The 25869-nt window shown below is 34.7% G+C and overlaps 1 protein-coding gene across 5 annotated transcripts in view; it reads right to left on the reverse strand.

The window, feature by feature from the left end:
* PFKP (phosphofructokinase, platelet) overlaps positions 1-25869 on the reverse strand; it is a 48050-nt gene that overhangs the window by 9139 nt on the left and 13042 nt on the right. For 3 of the 5 annotated variants that reach the window (XR_008575726.1, XM_054815366.1, XM_054815367.1), the window contains 14 exons: positions 23287-23364; positions 20847-21036; positions 18177-18342; positions 16435-16479; positions 16227-16335; positions 15704-15799; positions 14178-14270; positions 13683-13808; positions 13023-13087; positions 12251-12320; positions 8664-8810; positions 7727-7797; positions 7212-7299; positions 6133-6285 (listed from right to left, as the gene is read on the reverse strand). Coding sequence is in view for 4 of the 5 variants with exons in the window: in XM_054815366.1 (XP_054671341.1) it covers positions 6133-6285; positions 7212-7299; positions 7727-7797; positions 8664-8810; positions 12251-12320; positions 13023-13087; positions 13683-13808; positions 14178-14270; positions 15704-15799; positions 16227-16335; positions 16435-16479; positions 18177-18342; positions 20847-21036; positions 23287-23364 (1497 nt within the window). In the remaining variant the exon portion in view is untranslated. Of the gene's footprint in view, positions 1-201; positions 355-6132; positions 6286-7211; positions 7300-7726; positions 7798-8663; positions 8811-12250; positions 12321-13022; positions 13088-13682; positions 13809-14177; positions 14271-15703; positions 15800-16226; positions 16336-16434; positions 16480-18176; positions 18343-20846; positions 21037-23286; positions 23365-25869 lie in introns of all 5 variants that reach the window. The other 2 variants (XM_054815368.1, XM_054815364.1) reach the window with 2 other exon arrangements.

Raw genomic sequence — 25869 nt, forward strand, 5'->3', positions numbered from 1 at the left:
GCAGATAACAAAAGTCCCCAAACATCCAACGTAATTAATTTTTATTAGGTTAATCTTTAATTAGTCTTGGAAAACTTAACTATAAAACATAAAAAACCCACAGTAACTGAATTAGTTTAGAAAACTAGACATTTCAAGGTCCTTAGGTACCCTCATCTTATGCATTTATCATCTTAACTTTTAAAAGATATGCAGTCTTACCTCCACAATAGCATTCAAGGCAGTGTCAGCACCAATGCTAAAGTCTGTGCCTGGCACATTGTTGCTAATAGTAGCAGGCAACACACAGATAGGTACGCAAAACTCCTCAAAGCGGGAACGTGCCTCATGTAGCTGCAGACAACTTTCATAGGCCTGAAGCGGTGGTACAAGTATGAGTGATATATTCCTTGTCTTTGGATTGCTCTGCTAATGACTCCTTGCATGTGATGGTGAATTTGGCTGTCCTTGGCCCAAGTAAATACAATTGGTGAAATTATTTGGGGCATGATATCCCGTACATACCACAACAGTGCACTGGGGTTGCATTGGCACAATGCTCTTTGAAGAAATGCAGAAGATTAGTGCAAGTTAATACAGAGTGAACGTGAAGTGTGCACAGCAGAGAAGTATGAAGCAGTTGGACAGAAAAAGACAGCATAAAGGTAGACTGGAAATCATTCCACAAGAAACCACTTAAAGAACAAAGTTTGATAAATGTTAAGGAGTTTAGAAAGTTAACGAGTAAAACACCTACAACTTGAAGGAAATGCTTAAAGAAAGCTGCTTTTTTAAAAACTATGTTATCCTATAAAGTCAAGACACACATCTATTTCCACCAAGGAAAAAAGTTTTGCCTATGCCTTCCAGGATACTATCAACATCACACATCTGCCTCTGTGCACATAGACTGAACATAGGCCCAGAAAGATCCAGGAATATGTGCACATGGATTAGTTAATAAAGTTTGCAAGTATAGTTCAAGGATTCTTTGAAAAGCAGCTGTAGGTCCTTGGGAAGATTCCAAACACTACAAAATAAGTCACCTGAAAAGGATTAGGTGTTCCTAATAGATATCAAAATAATACCTAAAGGTTAAGATTTTGCAGTTGGTTTAAGTCAGTAAACATTTTTTTTTAATTACATCATTTCAATTATTTCTAATCTAAACTAATCAGCATCTTTCATGGCGTGTGGCAATGAATCAAACCACCTATGTAATGACTCTCCACAAGAAAGCCTGATTACACAGTATGTTACATTTTTCTTAATCTTTCTCCCAGAAAGGACTGATGTTCACAGAAGTCTCATCATTTCAATTTCTCAAATCAGTTCAGAGAAGCAAACTATTGCAGATCAAAATTAGATAGCTATCAAGCTATCACCACAAATACCTATACAGTGATTGATTAAAGCAGTAACTTAGGAGAAAGCAATAGGAAAAAAATTCACTTGTGAAAGTTCTGCTCTCCAGGTTTTTGACCAAGATAGAGCAGATCCTGTCAGCAGGAGGACAGGAGGGCAGTAGGTGCATAAGTGCAAACTGACTTTCTGAAGTCTATCTCTACTCATGCATTTTGTAAGTATGAAATTTCAATTAAGCTCAGTGCTAGGATGCATTTCCACTTTAAGTCTCAAACACAGTCTAAAGACAGTTCTTTCAGACCTGTAGCTCTGAGCAGCAGTATAGCCAGAGGAACAACAAATGGATTTTTGTCTTTTTTTTTTTTTCCCCTTGACAAGACTTCACTGAGAAAATTTCAGTAATTGCCTAGCCCAACCCAGCTCAAGCTGCTTGCAATTTTTATTTCTGAAAAATAAAGACATACACTGAGTTGCACTGATTTGGTAAAACCACCTGGTTTCCTGGAGATCTGCAAAACATGAGTTTCTCTAAAAAGTTTTATATTGAGACTTTTGGGAAACCAAGCTGAAGGGAGATTTAGAGCAATAACTAACACAACTGGTTAGTCTGCATTTATGATATGTTAAGATGCAGTTAAGATATGTTTTACTTGCATTAAATATTGCCATTTTATTTGATGCAAGTGATACCAGCAAACATATCCAAAGAATGTACCTTCACCAAGCATGAGCATTAGATGACTATATGCAACATCTTCGCATCACCACGGCAAAATATGAAAATGCTTTCAATAAAGGGTCACAATAATTATAAAGGGTAGACAAGTGATTGGTGGTTTTAATAATTGCTTTGTAATTATTTTTCTTAAAAAAGTACTACAGTAAGATTATGGAGGGATACTGTGCTATGTCAATAAAATTATTTCATCACTTCCCATTCTTTTTTTGTATTTGTGTTATTAAAAAGGGTATTGCCATAACCAGGGATGCTTTATAAAAATACATGCAGTCAAGCAGATAATATGGTTTGCTGAGTTTATGTTGATTTAAATGCAAATGGTCATTGAAAGCAATGGATTTACTGCCCTAGCTCCACATCCAGCTGTTGCTAGGATGGAAGTGGATGAAAATTTAATTTGTTAGCTAGCTTGGCCAGGCTAATTTTCAGCTTCCTAGTTCAGATTAATGTGGAGCCACATATGCTAGTACCAGCACTAGGAGGGTACAGGAGTCTGTTTTTCAAGGGAAATGCATGGAGACTGCATTAAGGCAATCTAACCGTAGCTTGCTTTGCTCCTCAGTGGCTGTTTGCTATTCTTCTCACAAAACCAATTGTTCAGCCTGTACCCCTTTCATTTTGATGAAAAATTGTCAAAATAAACACATTAATGAGTTTTAGGCTCTTCCTTTTTCAGGTTCTATTCTTCTCCATCTCCAGCTGACACCTTTCCCCCTCCGCCCCTCATTTCCCCACTGACTTCTACAACTCCTAAATCAAATGAATATTCTTCCATACCTTGTTCTGGTTTATTCCTCTTTCCATCAGTTTCCTCTAGCCCATCAGTAGGCTTGTTTTCAAATTAAATTTTAATCTTTTCCATATTCTGCAGCTGAAAGAGTCTAACTTTTTATTCATTCTGCTTAATTACAGAGTAGGTTTCTGCTTTTTAGTTCCACCTGCTAAGGACACTTTTTGATCAATATTAAGTAATCCAACTTTCATTTAAAAAGAAATTTCTATCCTTCATGGTTACATACGAAAACATTTAACGCTTCTTTGTTGTCATATTCCAGAGGTCTGTTATCTGAAATATTATTCTATTCATTTCACTGGATTAGCAACATGAAATTGATAATATGGGTATTTTTATTATGGTAGTTATGTTACTGATGATTCTTTTCACAGAAGTCCATGTTCTTATCCTGCAGTTCTAAACAATTTATTTTGTATATCTAGATATACAAGCCTTAAGCATACCCTTTTCAGGTATAGAAACATCCAGCTTTCCCCACATATTTTATACTGGAGTTTTCGTTGACAGTTGTTCTCACTCATATTCTGAAAACTTAAGTGAAAAATACAGGATATCATAAATTTAAAACACTATTCAAAATACAAACCAAATTCTACTATTCAACTGACTAGAACCTTATATTTTAAAACAAAAATGGAAAAAATGGAACATTTCAAGAGAGTCACAGAATCTGTTACAGAATCTAAATTCTAATTTATGATAAATGTACCATCCACTATCTAGGACTCAGGGAAACGCACACTGTTGCCTAATCTCTCATTCAGAAATTATGTATCTGTTGGTCTGGTTTTTATTGTTTTTCTTTACAAATGCAGCATCTTAACACATTTTATCTGCAAATGTCTCAAGGTACCATTCACATGCCTTGACAAGTTTCAAACAGCTTAACATTGACAAGCATTTAGTAATGCCAAACACTAATAAGGCCTCATCACCTAGCAAAAATGTACTTACCTTACTAAAAGTTGTCAAGAACATAGAAGTAAGAACAGTACCACAGAAAAACTAAGTGTGATGACATGTTGCTGTTCATAAGAGGTACTAATCTGACAGCATTGAAAATTACGATGCATTTATTGACCTAATAGCGGCAACAGAAATAAAAATGCTATAAACTAGGTATCATGGACATTCACGTCCATCTGCTACTTTCATTTACCACAGTCAATTGCATGACTTGTATTGAGCCTATAAGTCATGTTTAATAGGGGGCATCATCACTACTGAACCTGATCTGTACATGTGACACAGGAATGAAAGGATATATTTCTCATTAGCAGTTTTAGTAAATCATGTTCAAACAATCAGAGTAGAAAACTGAAAAGATATCAAGCAGAAATGTTTCCCCAATACAAAAGTCGGCTCCTTCCCAAAAAAAGAACAAAATTTAATTTTCCATTGGATTGAATCTAAACCTTGCAAAGCCATTACATTTCATACTTATTTCAGAGAAAAGTCTCGGCAAAATAAAATGCAAAAACAAGATGGAAGCTATTAGTAAAAGAATATCATTTTGAGAAGTGTTCAACTACTACATTGAAAATACAGATATATACTGACATTTTACTATCTAATGAAGGCAGATGATGTCTAGAAACCTAAATATAAAGCAAAACACAGCAACAAGGAGAGAGAGACAACTGACTACAATATATCCCCTCTACATGAAATAACCTATGAAAAGAAGTCAGTTAGGTAAACAAAGCTTATGAAGAAAGAAAAGAAGAAAAGTAGGTGTTATGCACAATCATTTTACTCACCTTAATTTGTGATCAATCATTTTGGAGAGATATTTTTATTTACCAGAACTGGAAACAACATCAATATTTACAACTTAAGTTGTCTATAAAGAATACCTTCAAGATAAATTTTAGTTAGCTTACAGTCTTGTTCAAGGCAACAGTTAAGGAAACTGACATTTCCTAACAAGGGCTTATTTTGCTTATAATAAAAATATTTATGTTCGCATAGTAAAAAAAGCAAACACAAAACAAAAATTGAACAGGTAAAATTATTTTAGTGCTTTTGAAGTTGATAGCATTTGAGGAATTCTTCAAATCTTCAAATAAATCTAAGTGATAGACTAAATGACGTTTAATTTTCAAAAGCAACTTGAAATTCTTTCCCGCTTCTTATGACCACTATGCTCGTTATTTTTCACTTTTTAAAAATGTAGCTCAATACATACAATCAGTGAAAAATTCCAATTTTCTGGCTCCAACATGGCTGGAGAAAAAAATCAGAAAACATAACTTGTAATATAATATGGCAATTCATTGTAATTCACCAAGTTATGAAATAATTCTGCTGCTTCTTTATAAGTGAAAATGTAAATTCAATTTTGAAGACAAATGTTTTATTAGGTCTTTGCTGTGTTTTAAACAAACTATGGACACTCTGCAACTATATTTGTAATACATATGTGTCCACAGACTATTCTAGAAAAAAAAATAATATAATTGAAGGAAGTCTAATATTGCTGCTATTATTTCAGAAACAAAATTATGTCAGAATATATAGAAATAGAATTGCTCTTCTTAGCAGATGTGTGACAGATTCCTGCTTCTTAAGTGATGCAGATGAACTGTAAATGTGCATGCCTGACAATTTAATGTGTATGGTGTTTGACAATGCTTTCTGTCCAACTGAATTTAGTATTAATCAATGCATTTTTAATTTCTAGCATATCATTGGATTTGATTTTTAAATATTTCATAATATTTCTCAACTCTTTTTGTTAAATCTGTTATTAGCAGAGCACATGTAATTCCTATTATTAGAAAAATATGGATCTTACATTCTCTATTAGAGGACTAAAGAAGTTACTTAAATAAGGATCTCTTTCTAAACAGAACAACATTCACTCAGTGTTTGTTACAGCTAGGTATACTGATATTGTACATATAATAGGGATTTTTTTTTTCCCCCCTCTACAGTGCATCAAATGATCATCAAGTCTTAGCTTTAGGTTTCTTTCTTCCATATACAATAGATATATGCCATCTTATTTTGCTTTTGCAAATTTACAGGTCACTAATTTCAGAGGAAACCTAATGGAAGCATTTGGGATCCTAATTTTCTCATTTTTTTTAAAAAAAAAAGTATCATGAATATGGCCATATCAAGTAACTGTATCATTTTCCAGATTACATTTCCAAAGTTCTGGTCTATAAAAATATCCAGTTCTAGCCAATTCAGTCAGTTTTAACCAGAACTGCTTTGTTAGTAAGCGCACACACCAGAATAGACTTACATCAGTTATAGTGTTCAGAGCAGTATCTGCACCAATGCTGAAATCTGAACCCGGTACATTGTTGGATACAGTTGCAGGAACCATAACCATTGGAACACAGAATTCATCATATTTCTCTCGGGCAGCTGACAATTCCAGAAGTCCGAGGTATGCCTGTTGGGCACAGGCATTGGGTGAAAAATTAGGATGAATAAAATAAGAGCGAAGTTGGAATGATAAAATGGAAGGGGCCACAGGGGGAGCCACTTCTACCACAGCACACTTCAAGTCAAAGCATTAAAGAACCACTAAAATCTAATATACACAAAAAAAAGAAAGCATTAAAAACAAGAATACATTTGAAAATAAACAAGTAGAACATCCATGTTCAAGAGAATATAAAATTTAGACATAACAAAGTGCTTTGTAGGACACCTGCAAACTAGTGCCCCAATCTTCAGGTATTGTTACTCCTCTTTTAAAATCTCAACATTTCTGAACTAGAGCCATGCCTAACAGCTTGGAAAAAACAGATGATTCATTCCTTATCAAGAAGCAATAAGCATATTCTTCTCTGGGAAGAGCTGGCAAAATACTTTCCTGAATCAAGATTTCATAAATTTATTTTGGTAAAATGAAATGAACATGAAATACAGAAAAAAAAGAAAATACTTCTCTAGATCAATGACAGATTTTGAAATGCACTGTGTGAGAAAGAGTGGCTTAAATAAGGGACCACAGTGCAGTTACTACTAAAGGTCAAGAACTCCTGGAAGTATGTTCTAAGTATTGATACAGTATAGACTGGAACTTGCACTACTGAAGTAATTAATTATTTTTTTTTAAAATACAAAAATACTATCATGCTATCTCATTTATCCATTTAGCACATCCCCTTTTGCAGTTACTAGTCACTGTCTCGAACTTTCCACAGAAGCAGTGATTGACAATACTTCTGACCCTAAACACTATTTGTACTGTGTATCAAACAGAGTTGTAATCAAATGCACTTTACATGAAGATTGGGTAAAAATTAAAATTGTCTATTCCTTTTGTTAGGAATTCTACTCTACTTAGAATAATTAGACATTTCAGTGTACCTCAAATCCACCAATAACCATAAGGGCGTTAATGTTGTTAGTGCGCATCTGGTCAGCAATCTTCTCCAAATATTTTGCAGGAAGAGTACTAAAAATTATTAAACCAAAAGAAAAATAAAAACATTTTACAGACTGCAGCAATAAGAACTAATTATTAAGCTGAAACAGTAAACCGAGCAGGCAATGCAATATTTTTCATTTTACATATTTATCCATACAAATAATTCTTCCTGACAACCAGTAAGGAATCACGTCAACTGTAAAGAAACTACAGGTGTGCAATCCTTTGAAGTGTATGGATCCCAGGAAATTTAAGTTGAGGTCCCAGCTCCTACTTTCATTCTCTTTTCAGAACTGGTACAATACTATAAAGATACCCAAGTTGGAACATAACGATTTAAAAAAAAAATTGAGGACTTAAAACATTCTGTGGAAGGAAAAGAGCATGGAATCATATACTGGTTATATAAAATACTGGAATTCATCATAACAATTGGCAGAATATTGACCATTACCGTTTTGTACCAAGAATTGATCCTCCTTGACCAGTCCAGCCTCCAACATCTCCCCAGCTGATTTCCTTTATCTTTGAAGTAAAAAAATGAGATTCTGTTAATTATCCAATTACTTCTCTTGACATGCAGCAAACACCAGGTACTACTTAATTTAAAGCTCTTGGAACAAGTTGTTGGGCACAGACAGCACCAAAAATGAACTCGACAGAGAAAGAAAACAGCAACAAGAGGTTAACTTAATTTCTCCTGAATTCTTACCAATCCCTTCCCATTCTGTCTGTTTGCTCTTTCTTCCTCCAGATCATGCTGAACCCTACCTCCTTGTTTCATATCATGATCCTATTTTCACATCCTCTCCTACTGAATGTGAAACAAACATCTATAAACCAGATCTTTGAAATTAGTTTTGGGACCTATGGCTCCAGCTAGGCATAGAAAACAAAGCTTCTATCCAGTTTCTCCTCAGTAGACCAGCTGATGGTTTAACATTTAAAACAGGGGAACAGAAGAATCTAACTCACCTGGGGGTTGGGGGGGAGAGCTTCCTCCCTCAACAAGCACAACTCCAAAGTTTTATAGCAAAGAAGCACAGATGCAACAATTCATCGCACAGAATCAGTAACTCTTCTGTTGTTCTGTGGAAAACCTACCATATGCTAAACATTGACCAAAACTTGAAGGTAGGATTCACCTGAACTAATTTTGTAGCTCTGCAACATATGATTAGCATACTTAAGATTAATTAATCTATTGACTAGAATAGCTGAGAAATGCTGTTACAATTTGGGGTTTATATATCTTTATAAATAAAAGAACTTACTTACAGAATCAGTTCCCATAACAGCTATGACAGAACATACCTTCTAAGAACATAAACAAAGGTGAGGGCATGGGATGGGGTACATACTAGTATGTAATCCACATATGTAATACTGACCTTCCCTCTAGCAAAACCTTCAAATCCATCAATGACAGCAAACATTTTATGGCCTTCAGTTATGCCAACTCTCACCGCAGCCCTCACTGCAGCATTCATTCCAGCTGCAGGGGCACCAACATTTAAAACTGCCACATTAAAATTAGTCTGCAAGAGAAAAATAATATTTAGTAAGCACTAATTTCTACACCATGGTTAATTTGTCCATCATACACAGTTGCTAAACACTGGAATGTAGGAAAGGAAATTTCAAAGCCCCTAAACCCATCCAAAATTTGAAGTTAACTAGAAGATACATACACGTATTTCCCCATTCGCAGAATATTGCGTAGAAACAAATACTTTAAAAAAAGAATGTCCACTTTTAAATAAGACTATCACATTTTTATTTGGTTTGTGGGTTAAGTTATTCAGGTTTTTATATTCTAGCTCAGCTAGGTTCAAGCAACATAAAATACCCTGTGTTATTCAACCAGTTCCATGTTCGCAAAGCAGTATTTTTTTGCAAAACCACCCAGAATAGCCAAGAGAAGAGTAGAAACTGATTGTACATCATAGTGGTTAGGTGTATATCATCAGTACCGTGCAAAGTGGAACAGACAACAACTTTTAATTTAAAGTATCGGCCAGGTTTTCAGAGCAGTTGACAATATAGTAGTAAACAGGAGCACTCGGCATCTTTCACGATACCATACATTTTCAGATTATGGCAGTTTTTAAAGCATTTCCTAACGATTTAAAGTAACTGTGCTTATATACAGTGTCTTCCATAGTTTAATGAGTAAGCCAGGTAAGCAGCTAATCTACTGAAATGGCAAGTCTGAGATAAACAAATACAAATTTGTAATTTAAACCACAGGCAACGTAAGAGAGAAGATTCTATTTAAAATATAACATGAAATAATATTTTGGTGTATATAGCATGTATTCCATACCTATGCATTTAGTCCCCATTTATGTTGCTTTGTTATCAATGGTACTCTAGATAACACAACTACATCTAAATGGATGTAAGCATTAGAGACTTCAACAATAATACAAGTGGCCAAAAATCACACAATCTAGCTACAAAATACTATTAAAAACTTCTGTCTTGTTACAACAGATACAGCCCTAAAACAACAACAGTTTTCAAATCAAGAACACTCTCAATGGAATTACTACTTTACACTGATAAATCCACTATCATTCAGCTCATGGATTCTTTCCCAGAGGAAAAAACTTCAATACTTTCATTAAAAAGAAAAATTACTCATAAATGTGCACTGTAAGGGTAAAAAAAGCAAGAGTGCTACTGTGTGTAAAATGCTAATAAGCATCTTTGGATTAAATTTTAACTGCAAAGCATAAAATGCAGATCTTCTGTATATGATGTATTCCTTGAAATGGAAGGCTTATTTCCAGATAAGTCATGGGCCACTGTCTTTGATTAAGAAATCAATAGAGTTTCACTGACATCAATAAGTGTTGATTTACAACACATAAAAATATAATCCATTACCAAAAAAATGAAGAAGGCACTGCAATTTATTATTTTTGTTTTATTTTTACAGATTTGAAATTAATACTAAGAGCAAAATATAAGTAAAGAATTAAAACTTTATATGCCTGACCTTCGGGAAAGTTTAAACCATGTGTATAAATTTAGCAAACAGAATTTAAATGATAGCAAACTAAGTAAACAAATGCAAGAAAGCTTGACAGCCTGAGCTTATACACTAAAATTCATCATGCTTTAGGTCAGCTGGATGACTTTAAGTTGCTTATAATAGAATTGTAACACTTTGGTACTGCAGAAGAACTAGAAGTTATTAGCTTTATCCTGGAAGATGGGAATACAAAACAAAAAAACAGAACAGTTGTTACGTAGTGATCATGGCATCTCGTCCAATCCACCCCCCCCCCCAAAAAAAAAAAAAAAACCAAACCAAAAAACCCCACACCCCCAAACCAGGATGTACGTGGTTTCTTTTTTAGCTCTGGCACAATCAAAGGAGTGTAGAAAAACACAAAGGAAGCAGCGAAATATCTGTGTACAACACTACTATTGAAGCAAAACATTCAGCAGGCTCTAGTGATCTGATCAGCTTAGCCTTTTCCTCAATTCCTGTGACATGCACATTTCATCTACTATTTAATTCCCATCCAAGCCCTTTTATTGAAGCACACAGATTTGGCTGCTGTGGTCAAATCCAAGTAGTTAATAATTACAAGTGGCCTACATTTCCTTCTAATGTCATCCATTGCAAAAAGATATGGCAAAACTATTTTAAAACAAAATACAAAAGCCCAATGCTAACAATCCTACATTCACACTGGTGAATAAAAAACCCCCACAAATGCACACCTGATCTGATAAAGCAAACATTGAATATCCACCAAAAAATTTGTGAATTCTTTGATCTCTTGGAGGTCAAACTTAGGTCCTTATGTAAAAAAAAAAAATATATATTATTTTGGCAGGTATATATGAAATAACTCTGGTCTATATACTTACTTATGTTTAAGCAAAAGTATAATTTAAACTAGAGTTATTTTATTGTAGTCTCCCTGAAAGGTCCTACTATGACTTTTCATTTGTAACCAAGTTTCCTTTACTGTGTGAAGTTTTCCATGACATTATTACACAGTAATTTTTGTCAACTGAAATGGCTAGTTGTGATCATGTTACTTGCTATCCACAGAATTTCCAAGCAGATGTCAGCTACTCAAATGAACTTTTCCTATTTTCACTGCAATTTTTCTCCTTAATAGTATTGAGAAGATACTGTTAATCATTACTCAAATATTTAATTGGAATAAAATAAAATAAAAAAAACCCCATAACTAACATAATCATGCAAATAAGGTAACAAAGCATCACAAAACACAATTAAAAAAGGAATTAACCAGTAAGGTGACAATCACCAACTATGGTCAAAATTAAAATTATTCAGTAAACCACTAATGAAAACAAAAAAATCCTGTCTGAAATTTGTTTGCACAATACATTTAGTGTCTGCTTCATAATAAATCCAAATTTCCTCTTATACACAACTTACACAGAAAAGAACTAAATGTCCACTGCTGTATCATGCACAGTGACTTATTAGATCAGGTAAGTGTGACGCATCTGTCTTCGCTGTTCCATCCCATGAATTCCTGGACTTACCCTTGTTCTTGGAGCGGTTTTGCCCTTCAAAAGGGAGGGCTAGAATACTGTTATATTGAATCTTCTTTCTTTATCCCAAGATTTTTTTAGACTCAATCATGATTACATCCCCTTTCTTTCCCTCCATATTAACAAACACATAGCATAACAGTAACTATTAGGACCAGACACACGTCCAAGACAAAAAGAAACCATATAGGCAGGAAGTTTTCTAGTTAGAATGGTATTTCACTTTAAAAAAAAAAAGTTAGTTATTATTAGAATAAAGTTGAGTGTTGCTCTTTCTGCTTTACAATACTTAACTAATTTTATAAAGTATCCTATGGCATAGATTTGAAAATAGTATTAAGACAGGAAGAGGGGGACAGAAGAAGAAAAACACTATTTGTTAAGACACCCCAGAAGCAGACATGCATTACACAAAACCCCCCCTTACCTTCGGAAGCTCAGCATCCGGTTTTTTGTGCGACAGCAATTTGTAGGTGTTAAGGTTGTTTTCAAAGCTCCTAAATAAATAAGTAAATAAGATAATATAAGATAAATAGTAAATTTTTCAACTCAGTTTTTTTAAAGAAACATTTGAATTTTTCAGAAACTTTTAAAACCAGGTATGTAATATTTAGACCGAAGTTATTACAAATGCAAAACACAATAAAAACTGGAAATGAAAGAACACTGGAAAATACTCAATCCTGTAAGATAACAGTGAGAAAATATAAAATAACTATATAGCTGGCAAATGAGTTTTGTAGATTGGTGATAAAGTGTTTTATTACTTGAGACAGAAAATGCTTTTTTGACACATAAGAGCACAGAATGTCTCCCTCCAACATTACTGTTGGAAAACTACCAGCTACTTACAAACAAGCTCATGGGATTGGCCTCAAAAACTTGAATAAACAAACATATGGTTGCTACCAGTCATCTTATACAACACAGCAGCTCTTTTCTTTGTGACTAGTTATCCTAGTATCAGTTACTAGCCTGACACAGTACTGGAGTTTTCTTTGGTTTGTATGTTTTTATGCAGATAAGAATTTCAATTATTCTATTTTAGCAACTCTTCTTCTGTCTCCTCAATTATTCTCGAATACATAAACCATGTGGATATTACATTATTTAAAATAAAATGTCAAGTGGCAGCAGAACAGAAAAGCAATTCAGCTTTTCTAAAGCAAATAAATTAATACACAAGTTTTTGGCCATACCTTCCACGAAGCCTCACAGCCTCAACAAATCTTCCCTCATCCATTGCTTTCTGGACTTCTTGAGTCTTGAAAAAACAAGTTGATTACTCAATGTGTTTAAAAAACACAGGAAGTTGATTATTTAATATATTCCAGTAAATAGATCATTCTGAAACAGCTTTCCAAAGTGAAAAAAGAAGTATTGACATTTCATTAATTTATGAGCTACCTCTTAGCATAAATTACAGTGGACAGGAGAAGAGGAAAGTAGAAGCAGACACCTAAAGCCTTCCTGGGTAAAAAAAAAAAATAAAAAAAACCCCCAATGTATCTATTTCACATTTTCTTTTTTTAGTTTAAGCTGAAGAGTTTTAGTGCAGAAACCTGACTATCGTGTATGATGTGTAAGTGGATGCAAGCATCTGAAGAATTTGTTGTAGCAATAAAAAAAAGATCTGAGATTAATTTTAAAACAAATTAAAAAATATGTATTTCTTGTTTGTTAGTAGTTCGCAAATGAGTAATAACATAGAGAACACACATGAAGTTCATTATTCTCAAATGCAGAAAACTGCCACACACTTTCCCATCAGTGTTTTAATGACAATAGGCTGTTATTGTACACAGCAATCTGTTGTAGTTAATGAGTAACTATAGACTGGCATTTTGCCAGAAACTCACCATCTGCACACACTCCATCAAAGGCAAACGGACAGCCTGGTTTCCAGACAGGGACACGACACAGGCAGGGGTAGCTGGAGTAGCTTCTAAAAGGGCAAGCACAGCTTCCACACCCATACGACTTGCCTGAAAATAGATAATGTTTGAATGTTCAAGCAAGCACTTAAAAGTACAAGGCTTCCAACCACAGAAGTGGCCACGGTTTCTCTGTAAATCAAGCTGAAACTAATTATTCCTTGACAGGTGAAAACGTGGCAGGCTGTTTAGTACTCTTTAGTATGGACAATTATTCTTATAGCTTTGCTTTTTAATCCTAATATAGATTCCTTTACATGAAGTGCTTCACTATTTTGAATTTCAGCTATTCAGACAGTTAATGTGAGATAATAATTGGATTTACCAAGTTAATCAGATAAAGAACTAGCCCACCCCCAAATAATTAATCAAAATATAGATGTACCATGTGATACCACGAGTAATTTTAGGTTCACTTACCAAAATTCTGTCAAAAGCTGAAGGGGTTCCACCTCTTTGCACATGACCCAAGATAGTTACTCGGGTGTCAAAACCAAGCCGTTGAACCACAAGCTGCAAAGAGTTTCAAAATATAGTGGGTTTATTATCATCATTATTTTATATACACACGTGTTAGCATTACTCTGTTTTACATACTATTGGAATAATAAAATTCCATATATACTATACATTTGTATGTCAATAGTAATGAAAACACTACAAAAGTTAAGCCAGTCTTTTGTTTATTTCTAACTTAGAACCAAACTCCAGGTTCCTAATCTAAAGGAACATTTTAGTTATTAATGGTAAAATGGCTTAGATTTCAATGCTATAACTGCAATTATAGTGGCTTCATTATGCACAGTCCTCAGCCTTATAAAAACAGGTCTAAACATTATAATCGGAATACCTGAAAGAAATTAAATTACAGTGTCTTATTCCCCCCATGTTTGATCTGTGTGCAAGATTACACATCCCAAAAGATTCTGAGCAAAATTTTAGTGAAGATGACTTTTAATCTTAAATGACAAGGCTTTTAAAACTTGCAGTAAAAAATAATAAAACTACTTCATTCAGTCAGACTTTCTTTCCATTAGATTTGATATGTAACAGACGTAAAGTCAGTCACAGAAAGACATCGTTTATTAATACATCTTCAGTGAGCACCTAAGATTAGGAATAAATAATGGATACCATAAGCCGGAAAAAAATAAAATCAGAGGTTATTTACAAAATCTTCTATCCCTGGTATTTATAGTTTTCGAATGTTTTAACTGACAGAAATTTGTAGCAAGCAAGTAATGTTTCTTCCATAAATGCATAATAGCTATCTGCTGTATGTACACTTAACACCGCCTGCTGCTAAATTTTACTTTGTAAAACTGCAATTCTGAATTAAAAGCCAAAGATTACTCTCAAACTGACAGCTATGGAAAACAAAACTTCATAGTCACAGATAAACCCAAGGTAAAATCAAAGTGTCACAGCTCCTTCCCGCCAATGACTATTTTTCAACTTTTCTTAAAGGACCCATTCCAGGAAGATCAGAATAATTTCTGCTCAAGTTTTTTCTTAATCTTAGACACCAATGAAATTTTTTTGCAAAGCAATCATTTAGAAAAAAGCAACAAGACTTTGTCCAAAGTAGACAGTATTATTTCACTGTGAGACAGACCGTTTTTAAAAATTTTACAAGAAACAAAGTAAGATACGATTACAGTTACTGATTTGAGCTGATTTCAGACTCTCTACCCATGATGCAGGTGTTTTGGACTGTTGTCTTATTTTACAAGGAGAAAAGGTTCTAATTAACAGCCACTGAAATAGTTTCCCCTCAAGTAGACTATGGATTCAGATAATAAAGCACAAATATAAAATGCAACCAGCAAGCTGTATGATGAGCTGCTTTACAGAAGCAGATTTACTTTACAGATACAGAATTGTTAGTAACAAGCCCTATCTTAAGAACAAAACAGAAAGTGCATCATAAAGATGTTGACACTTACATCCTTAACCTTCTCTGATGTTATAGGTTTGTTGTGGCAATCAATGGCTCCTTCAGCTACAATAATAATATTCAGCCTTTTCTTTCGTGCACGATTCTATAATAAAAATAAAAGCACATCCATATAATAAAAAACTGAAAGAAATTTACAGCACAATTTTATAAGCAATTGCTATACATTAAACTGCTAGGATTTGAGGAAATCTTTCTTATACTTGATCACTTCAGAGTTCTCACACATGTCTTCATACAAGTCTTCTCATTGGTGAAGTGAAATGTCTTATATCAAATTAATGAGGATAATGCTTATCTATAGGAATAGTTTTATGTAATCCCTAGAGTAGGTCATATAATTCTTCAAAACAATCACAGAATGCAGGAAATGAACTTTTAAGGTCAAATAGCACTACCTGTGACAACAGAAGCAAAGACTTGCTGAAAGTCCTGATTACATGTTTAAATCACTCTTTTCAAACAAACATCTGCAAAGACATCAGGAAATCCCAAACATAGTAATACATTACCTCTGAAAGCTTAACACACATTGAATCTTCCCATCCTTCTTCTGGTGGGTATTCAGGAATAAATACCCAATCTGCACCACAGGCTAAGGCACTAACAAGAGCTAGATACCTAATAAACATAACAAATGATTAGACATTTATGGTTCAGATTCTTGATCTTTCATAATTATAGATGTATGAGACACAGACTGCTGAAGACAATACATACCCACAGTGTCTCCCCATAACCTCCAGAACAAATGTCCTCTGATGACTGTAAAAATAAGAAAACAAATCAACTGTAATACTGCAACTCAAAAATCCAGTCCAAATTCTTGAAATCAGAATCCGATATCAGGAAATAGCCTGTGTTTACCATGCTTAGCAAACAAAGAATTCATTAGCAAAATAGAAGACCATATTAAACAACATATTTAAAATTAGGTATCTTCCAGTGCATAATTCATTTTCACAACTACTTTCTTATAAAACATGTAAGGGCAGTTAGGAGAGGAGAGGTGAACATTTACCAGAAATGTAAATGATGCAGACCCATAGTTAAGAACTGTAATGATATAGCTGTATTTAAAAAAAGAATCATTTAATTGCTTAATTTTTACCTAGGGAAAGCTAAGAGTACAAAGTAGCATCTGTTTCTATATTTAAAGTGTCTGGATTTTCTCTAGAAGAGCATGTCTGGAAAAGACAAAAACCATATTAAAAAAAAAAAAGCCTGTCCCTAAAGCTGACACAGCATCTACAATCAGATGTTTGAAGTGCTGCCATGACAGGAATGATGGAAGAGCAGTGACTAAGAAAAAAAGAAAACTGAGACACTTGAAAGATGCAGCCAAAAAAGAGCTTTTATTCCCACTCTAGAAATATTACAAATACCAGTTACCTAACTTCTATTTAAAATTAACTTATATCCTCCACTATTGTATGGCAATAGGAAACAAGACTTGAAGCATCAACAACTGTATCACAGAATCATAGATCGGTTTGGGTTGGAAGGGGCCTTAAAGCTTATCTAGTTCCAACCCCCCTGCCATGGGCAGGGACACCCTCCACTAGACCAGGTTGTCCAAAGCCCCATTCAACTTGGCCTTGAACTTGGCCTTGAACACTTCCAGGGATGGGGAATCCACAGTTTATTTGGGCAACTTGTGTCAGTGCCTCACCACCCTCACGGTCAAGAATTTCTTCCTAATATCTAATCTATCCTCCTTCAGCTTAAAGCCATTACCCTTCTAATGGCTTGTTGGTTGCTGAAAAGCTCAACTTGAGCTGGCAGCGTGCGCTTGCAGCCCAGAAAGCCAAACACATCCTGGGCTGCATCTAAAACAACATGACCAGCAGGTCAAGGGAGGATTCTCCTCCTCTACTCTGCTTTCGTGAGACCCCACCTGGAGTACTGCATCCAGCTCTGGGGGCCCCAGTACAAGACAGACATGGAGCTGTTGGAGCGAATCCAGAGGAGGCCACGAAGCTGATCATAGGAGAGGTGCTCCGGCCCTCTGAAGACAGGCTGAGAGAGTTGGGATTGTTCAGCCTGGAGAAGAGAAAGCTCCGGGGAGATCTAATTGCAGCTTTCCAGTATCTGAAGGGGGCCTACAGGAAAGATGGTGAGGGACTGTTTATCAGGGAGTGTAGTGATAGGACAAGTGGTAATGGGTTTAAACTGAAAGAAGGTAGATTTAAATTAGGTATAAGGAAGAAATCCTTTACTGCGAGGGTGGTGAGACACTGAACAAGTTGCCCAGAGAAGTTGTGGATGCCCCCTCCCTATAAGTGTTCACAGCCAGGGTGGATGAGGTTTCAGGCAACCTGGTCCAGTGCAGGGTATCCCTGCCCAGGGCAAGGGGGTTGGAACTAGATGATCTTTAAGGTCCCTTCCAACCTAAACCATTCTATGATTCTATACCCATTGTCATATATTTGTTATAGTTTTCTATAATATGCACAATTTACCTTTGAGCAGTGGTCATGATGGCATCCACAACTTCAATGATTCTGTGCAAGGCTGAGTCAGTACCTATGGTCATATCAGTGCCACAGAAGTCATTGTCTATAGATCCAACCATTCCCACAATGTTAAGGTAAGCATATTTCTTAACAGCCTCTTCATCAATCTTTCCTGTAAAGAATATCCAGAGAAAGAGTTGTAAGTTGTTGTTGTTTTTTCTAAAACATTTTAGACATATTGCTTGGTTGCTCTACTTTTTGTAAATTAAACACATCCAAAATTTGAATTAGGTTTAGATATTTTAGGTAAAAAGGTTAGTCATAACTACAAACAAAACCAACCAACCAAAAGAATCCTGCATAGAACTCCTTACAGTAAAGAAGGAAACAAGAGCTTTTCAGTCCATTTCAGTGTCAACAGATTATCAAGTTTTGTAACCAATTGGTGGTTTGGATTTAAATAATGGCATTCAAATTGTAGTCTCAGTGCATGACATGCAATGAAGAAGTAAAAGGATGCAAACTGGATGTGATTATGGACATATATAAACAATCAAAAACCAGCATTAAACTTTTGAAGGCTTCTCTTCAGCAACACTGAAAGGCTCTGATTTCATGATTAATAAGCAAATAGAATAGAAAAGCTCCTATTCTAAGTCTTAGTCTGTGTCTCCCAAGAGATCAGTGAAAATGCTGAATCATCCAAGAGTTCTAAAGGATCTCAAGGATGAAATACCTTAGCACTTAAGCACTTAAAACTACCTCAGTATCTGTGGATGTGATGGTAGTAAATACATGTCAAATTTTTAATATGGGATTCAAGAGCTATATATCAGTGTGCTTAATGTCTATGCTAGAGAAAGTAGTAGAAACCATAATGAAAAACTAATGTCCATAAAGATAAATACAGCATTCTGAAAAAGAATCAAAATGTTTTCCATGAATGTATACCACGCATTACAAACCTTTCCTAGAGTTCCAAAGGTGACTTAATAATCGCATGAATAAGGGATATCTGGTTGACATATTCTACATAAATTTCCAAAAAGCCATTGACAATGTCTGTCCTCAAAGGATTTTGAGGAAACTAAATAGCCACAGCATAAGAGAGAAGGCTTTTGCATAGAATAAATAATGTGAAACAGAGGGTAAAAAAAAATACAAAACAGAGGGCAGTAGTAAATGCAAGTTCTTGTATCTGAGGAAGGTAACCAATGGAGATCTACAAGGACCTGTGCTGTTCAACATACTGAGCAATAACCTAGAAAAGGGAATGAGCAGTAAGGTGTCAAAGTTTACTGATCAAACTGAATTATTTGGGTTCTAAAGGTGTGGAGTATCTGAGAAGAAATGAAGATGACTAGCAAGACACAGTGAGCAGTAAAGTATCAGATGGAATTCATTGTAGATAAATGTAAACTAATACATATGAAAAATGTACCCTAACATTACAAACAAAATAGTGCTATTTTCAGCATAACAACATAATAATGCTGTTTTCATTAATAAATCAGCTTCAATGCTCAATAGCAGTCAAAAAAAATCAAAATATTAGAAAATATTAGGAAAAGAACAGAGAACAAAAAGTTCATTATACTACTGTGTAGATCCATGGTTTGCCCTCATCTTGAATACTGGGTGCAGTTGTGGTCTTCCCCACCTCAAAAAGGACATGGTAGAACTGGAAAAGGTTCAGAGAAGGGCAACAGAGATGATCAAAGGTATAGAACTTACATATAAGGAACAACTAAGCAAACTAGGACTCATCCATCTAGAAAAAGAGATGACGAAGGGAAAATAAGACATCTGTAAAAATCTCAAGTGGCATGCAGAGAGGAAGTGGGATTGATCCTTCACTGTTTGTTCTAAAACAAAAATTATAGGACATCAAATGAAACTAGAAGCCAGCAGGATCAAAATAAAAAGAAGATTCTTCACAATCTTCATCGCTCAGTGAAGCTGTGTAACTCCTTGCTACACAACATTTTCAGTAAAAATCTGTTTACTTTCAAGGAGACTACATATGTTCATGGAAGAGAAATCTATAAAGGAGTGCTAACAGCATCTGATTCAGGAAATCCTGAAGACAGAAATGGATGGAACCTATAAGAGTGTTTATATATTATGAATAACATATAGCATCCACACAGCATTATTTAGGCTTGTTCTGTTCTTTTACTCTTCCCTATACATTCTTTTGGATGCTATCAAAGACAACTACTGGGCTGAATGCACTTTTAGCAACAGCCACTTAATGTTCTGATCTTAAACAAATAGTGACATACAGGCAGGAAAGCATCATAATTTAATGACAACCAAGTGTGTAGCTTCTTGTAAGAAAGGAATTACCATCTCAGTTTGGATTTGAGGACAAAGGGCTTTTCAAGCAGAAGGTTTGAAGTTCAGGCCCTGAAAATTATTCATAATGGGGGAAAAAAGCCACACAGGCAGTTGCCCAGTAACTTGGCCTTTTTGAATCTTTAAGGTATATAAGAGAGGATGTACAGAAATCAAAAACTATTTATTTATGAATAACCATGTAAGTTCCTAGAATGTAAGCATTTGATTTTTAACTTAAGAAATATCCTCTAGATATAGTTTGCATATGTGTAGCTAGGGTACATAACTTCCCTGGAGACTGGACTAAAAGCCTAGAGGGTCTAAACGCAAACTTACCTTTCTGTGCCAGTTCTTCTAGAAGTCCACTCCACTCCTCCCGGAAGAGATTGGCACCAGTTAAGCTGCCATCTCCGCCAATCACACAAAGATTAGTGATTCCTCTCTGAACTAAGTTGTAGGCTGCCTGCAGGCGGCCCTCCCGGGTACGAAAAGATTTGCAGCGTGCACTACCAATAACTGTACCTCCCTAAAAAAGGAAGTATAACAGTTTTAATTTATAATCCAGTATTTTACTGTATTTTTAAGATGGTTTAATGATGAATAGTTATTTTTTTTAGCATAACCTCCATCTCTAATTTTGCAGTGAGTAAAAAGTAATGAAAAATAAAGAACCATCAAACCTGTGGGAAATTATGTTTTCAAGAGCACATACACACACCAGGGAAGAGGGAAAAAAATGCTCCAAAATGACTGATAAAGAACTACTTTTGAAGGAAAATGTTAAATGATTTGGGATTAATTTCAGTAGCATTCCAATTAATTATCTAATTATTACTCATAAGTGATGACAATAGCAAAAGTAACATGATACTAAGTAGTTAAGAATTTAAATGAATTTACTTCAAAGCATGACTTTTCCCCCCTAGTATCATGAAATATATAAACTGTAACAGAAAAGATGTATCCCTAAAGCTCAAAATTAGCATTTACTCTCATTCTACAGAATTACAGGAAGAACTGCATCCACATTTAGTGCTGTACAGATCTGACTAATGTTAAATTTTCTGGTTTATTAATTTATGTTCTGTATTTATTAATATGATTTTAAAAGCTTCCTCCAAAAATGGAAGTCATTATTTTCAAAAAAGACCAAAGCACCCTGTCACCGAAAATTGCTGGAATCTTGCTGAAAAAGTTATTTACAAATCTTCTGTTTATGTTGTTCAGTCACTTGAGAAAAGTCTAATTTTTACCTGATTTATTGTCACAGTAAAAATAAAATTAATACTGCAAAAACATTTTTTTTCCCCTGCATACAAATTGGGAGGTGATTACCTCACATTTGCACAAACATTTCCTTCCCTTTGCCTTATAATTAATCAGTCACACCAATCTAAATTTAAGCTCAAATCTGTAGAGGCTCTACTGATATGATTTGCCCTATCAGTAGATGTTTCAGCTCTCAGGCCAGTCCTAGGCACTATTATATCATCTACGATGCAATACAGAACAGCTGCTAGTTGAAGGAGAGAGAAAAAAAGTGGAATAGAAGCAGTTCAGCTTTCTCCACAGACAAAAAAACAGAAGTGTACACATGGAGATGTTCTAAAAATAACAATCGGGACTGAAAAAACCCATTTCTAGACTGGATATTTTCATACTTAAAAGAAACCAGAGCTGTAAGTGGAAAAGAGACTATGTATTTGAAACACTGTACTACAACTTGTTCTGATTAAACAGAAATATAGGTTGGGCTGAAAAAATCTTTTATCAAAACAACTAAACACATTCTTTAAGATGCACCCTCAGCTCCACTGCTGGTCTGTGGAATTCCCAGCAATCAGGCTCAGAAAGGTGTTAATTCTTATATTATGTATGCTATATACATGTATGAGATGTCTACATTCTGCTCCTACTTATACTCCTGTGTGGCTTGGCCATGACATCTCAATTTTCTCTTAATCATAAGATTACAGATTCTACAAGACAGACAGGGTATTAAAAAAAAAACAAAACATCAAAAACCCAAACATACGTGGACAAAATCTCACAGTAATCCAGATTATTTGTTTTAAAAAAAAATTAAAAAATATTTTTCTCTTTGCTAACTGCTTTATATTTATTATATTAGCTTTACAGAAAGCTCTAAAGAAACCCACGCTTCACCTGGAGATCATTTTCAGAAAGCTTGGCAAGCAGTAAGGCCTCTTTGCCAAACATAGCATCTGCTCTGGAAGAGGTAACAACATTACCATGCTGAGGAAAAGTGTAAGGACATCCAAATGGCCACCTTGCAGAACATTGCAATATAAACGTACAGACAAAGGCACTGGTATTATTTGAGCTCTGGAGAACTGTACTACAATTACACCCATTACGATAATTCTAAATCCACTCACGCAGAAAGCCAACAGGGTTTCATAAGAAAACACTTGCCTTACAAAACACAGTTGTTTCATCTTTTCATCCTATAATGTCTTTTTTATTAAATATAGGCTTGTCAATATGGCTTTAGGAGGCTAATGACATGTAATGTTGAAAATCTAGGACAAAGGTTTTCAAGATTATTTCTGTGCACCAAATACAAGACAATACAAAGATCTTTAGAAAGTATCAAACATCCATACTGTAGAAGTCAGGCTCTGCTAAAAGTGGTATGTGCTGGTCACTCAGTCATCAACGAATTTGAATCCATAATTACAGTGGTTGCCCGGACCTAGAATTTTGGTTCCCCGATTAACGAGAGAGAATTTGGGTCCCATCCCCTAACACTTACCACTTGCAGGATACTTGAAACACTTTCCCATGAAACTTCTACAATATTATCACCTCCATCAACCATTCCCTGGTAACCCTGAAAGAGAAAAAGTATTTCAGAAGTCCGATTTGAAAAATTATGTAACATCTCTACTGCAGTAATACTCACCTTGTGTATTTTAATGCAACTTTAAGTTTTTAAAAACACTGAATAAAAAAAATAATACTCAATTTAAATGAAACATTCAAGCAGGTACCAAATTAGGGGGAAAAAAGCCAAACAAACCCTCTTCCTAGAAGATCAGTTCCAAAGACAACTTCAAAATAAAGTAATACTTTACACAGATTACAGAGTTTATAAACCACAATGGCAATGTATTTCTCCTTTCTTAGGAACAAATATTCAGTTATTTTTGAAAAACTACAAAGATGGAAGAACTTTGAAAAGCGTTATAAAATGTGCTTCCTCAACCTGAGGTCATGATCTTTGAAAAATATCTAACTTTGTAACACTTTGTACACTTTTTCCCCAAGGTAGGTATAAGCAAAACAAAATAAAAAGCAACAACAAAAAATTTTTCATAAAGGAAGAAGAAATCAGGTCACATAATCTTTATTCTTTTTTGGAGGCAGTTACAGAATAAAGAGATGAAAGAAATTTAGTAGAAAAATAGAAGTTTTAGCCATGCATTTAAGAAATCCTTAATACCTTAACTCAAATGGTCTTCAGAAACAAATGCATGCTGTAATACGGAAAGAACTACACTTAGTTGAAAGAAGGAAAGCTATAGCCAGTGAGCAGCTGAAGGATTTTGTTATGCCTGGCTTTATTAACTCTCTGCATAAATACTAGCAGAAAGTTAGCAACAATTACAGATTCTTTCCAATTAGGTGATATTGTGAACACTGATTTTAAAATATATATATGTGTACACACATACAGCGAAGTTCTATCCTGGAAAAACTTAACTGATACAGACACCAGAATAAAACCGGAGTTAGCATCCAACTTTGACATTTATTCAAATCCAAAGGGAAAAAAAAACATGCTAGGTTAAAGAAAACAAATAAAAACCACTAAACAAAAATAAACATGACCATGTTTGTGTCTCCATTTTTAGGTTATGTGTAAATGTGGATAATCATGCTGAAGAACAATTAGTTAATCTTTCTTTTGTATGCAGTTCTTGCAAGACTCTACATATTTAGTTTTAGGGTTCTCGATAATATTTCGGGTAGAACTAGAAATAGAAGAGAGTTTAGAAGACAATTAAACTGACATTATAAACTGCAGACACTTACTTTGGCATGATCCAGAGTATATGTAGATTTTATCCAGTAAGCAGTAACTTGGAAATGCACTAAGCCTACACCGGCTTTAAAAGCCATTTATATTATAGGAATACTGTATCATACTTGGAGTCCCTCACTAGCATGATAGGATAAGAATATAAAGATAACCTGGACTCAGCAAAAGTATGAATTACTCAGAATTTCTAGGATTTTAGTACAGATTCCAAGGGGAAAGTGTAAAAGTTTCTGCACAGTGAGACTTGATTAATGAAATTACATATAAAATGATCAAGTAAAAGTAAAGAAGCAGTTAGGTAGAAAACAGTCTATGTCTGTCATTCAGCAGATCTTCTCAATATTTTGTACACTCTCCAGATAACTTTGATATGTAACTAATGTATACATATAATCACTTGAAGCTAAGACATTATTTGCACAATTCCTTCAAAATTAGAGCAAATCTGAAAAGAAATAATTCTTAAACTACATATCAACTTAAAAAAAAACCTCTCAGATGAAGCGCAAAAATCTTCAGACAGAAACATTCCAGTGGATCCAACTGAGCTTGATGAAGGCTAATAAACTAGTAAGTTTACTTCTCACAAGTTTGCTTGTTTTTTTGTTTTTAAAATAAAGAACCCAATGTTACTTATATCACTCAGTAATGGATTGAAAGCATTTCCTATCAGTGTTCCAGTTGGCAACTGCAGTAACACAAAGATTCATAGGCAACAAATCCTGAAAGAATAGTGTAATGTTGCATTCTAACTCTGTAACACTGACTATAGTAAGCTGACAAGAACATATATAGTTCACATATCTGCTCCAATCATTCACCTTCCATTTTTACTTGAGAGGAAAAATACAAGAAAGTGGACCCAAGAAAGTATTATATACAGTAATTATACACATAATTATATACATTTCATGAGACTCATAGATGAAAATTCCCAATTCATTTTTTATTAACAAATCTAAAACACAGGGAAAAGCAAATTGATATACTACTATTTGAAATTGTAAGATTTGAAACACCTTACAGCTAGGCTAAGGATGAGCAATGACAGACTCCTGCACCATGCATCTTTAAAGTAGACAGAACTCATGGATTCTGGCCAGGAGTCCACATTGGTTCTACTTTCTCTGTGCAAACAACCCCTGTTAATACAGGGGTTGTATTAACAATTCCTCCCACTACAAGGTAAGGACAGGGAGCTTTTGGAACAGGCCTGAGCCATTTTAACTGTTACATTAGCTTTTTCTAACTCAGTGCCACTTGCCAAGTAGCATATGTAAGCTAGCTCTGAAC

This window comes from Grus americana, chromosome 2 (assembly GCF_028858705.1).
Source record: "Grus americana isolate bGruAme1 chromosome 2, bGruAme1.mat, whole genome shotgun sequence".
NCBI lineage: Eukaryota > Metazoa > Chordata > Aves > Gruiformes > Gruidae > Grus > Grus americana.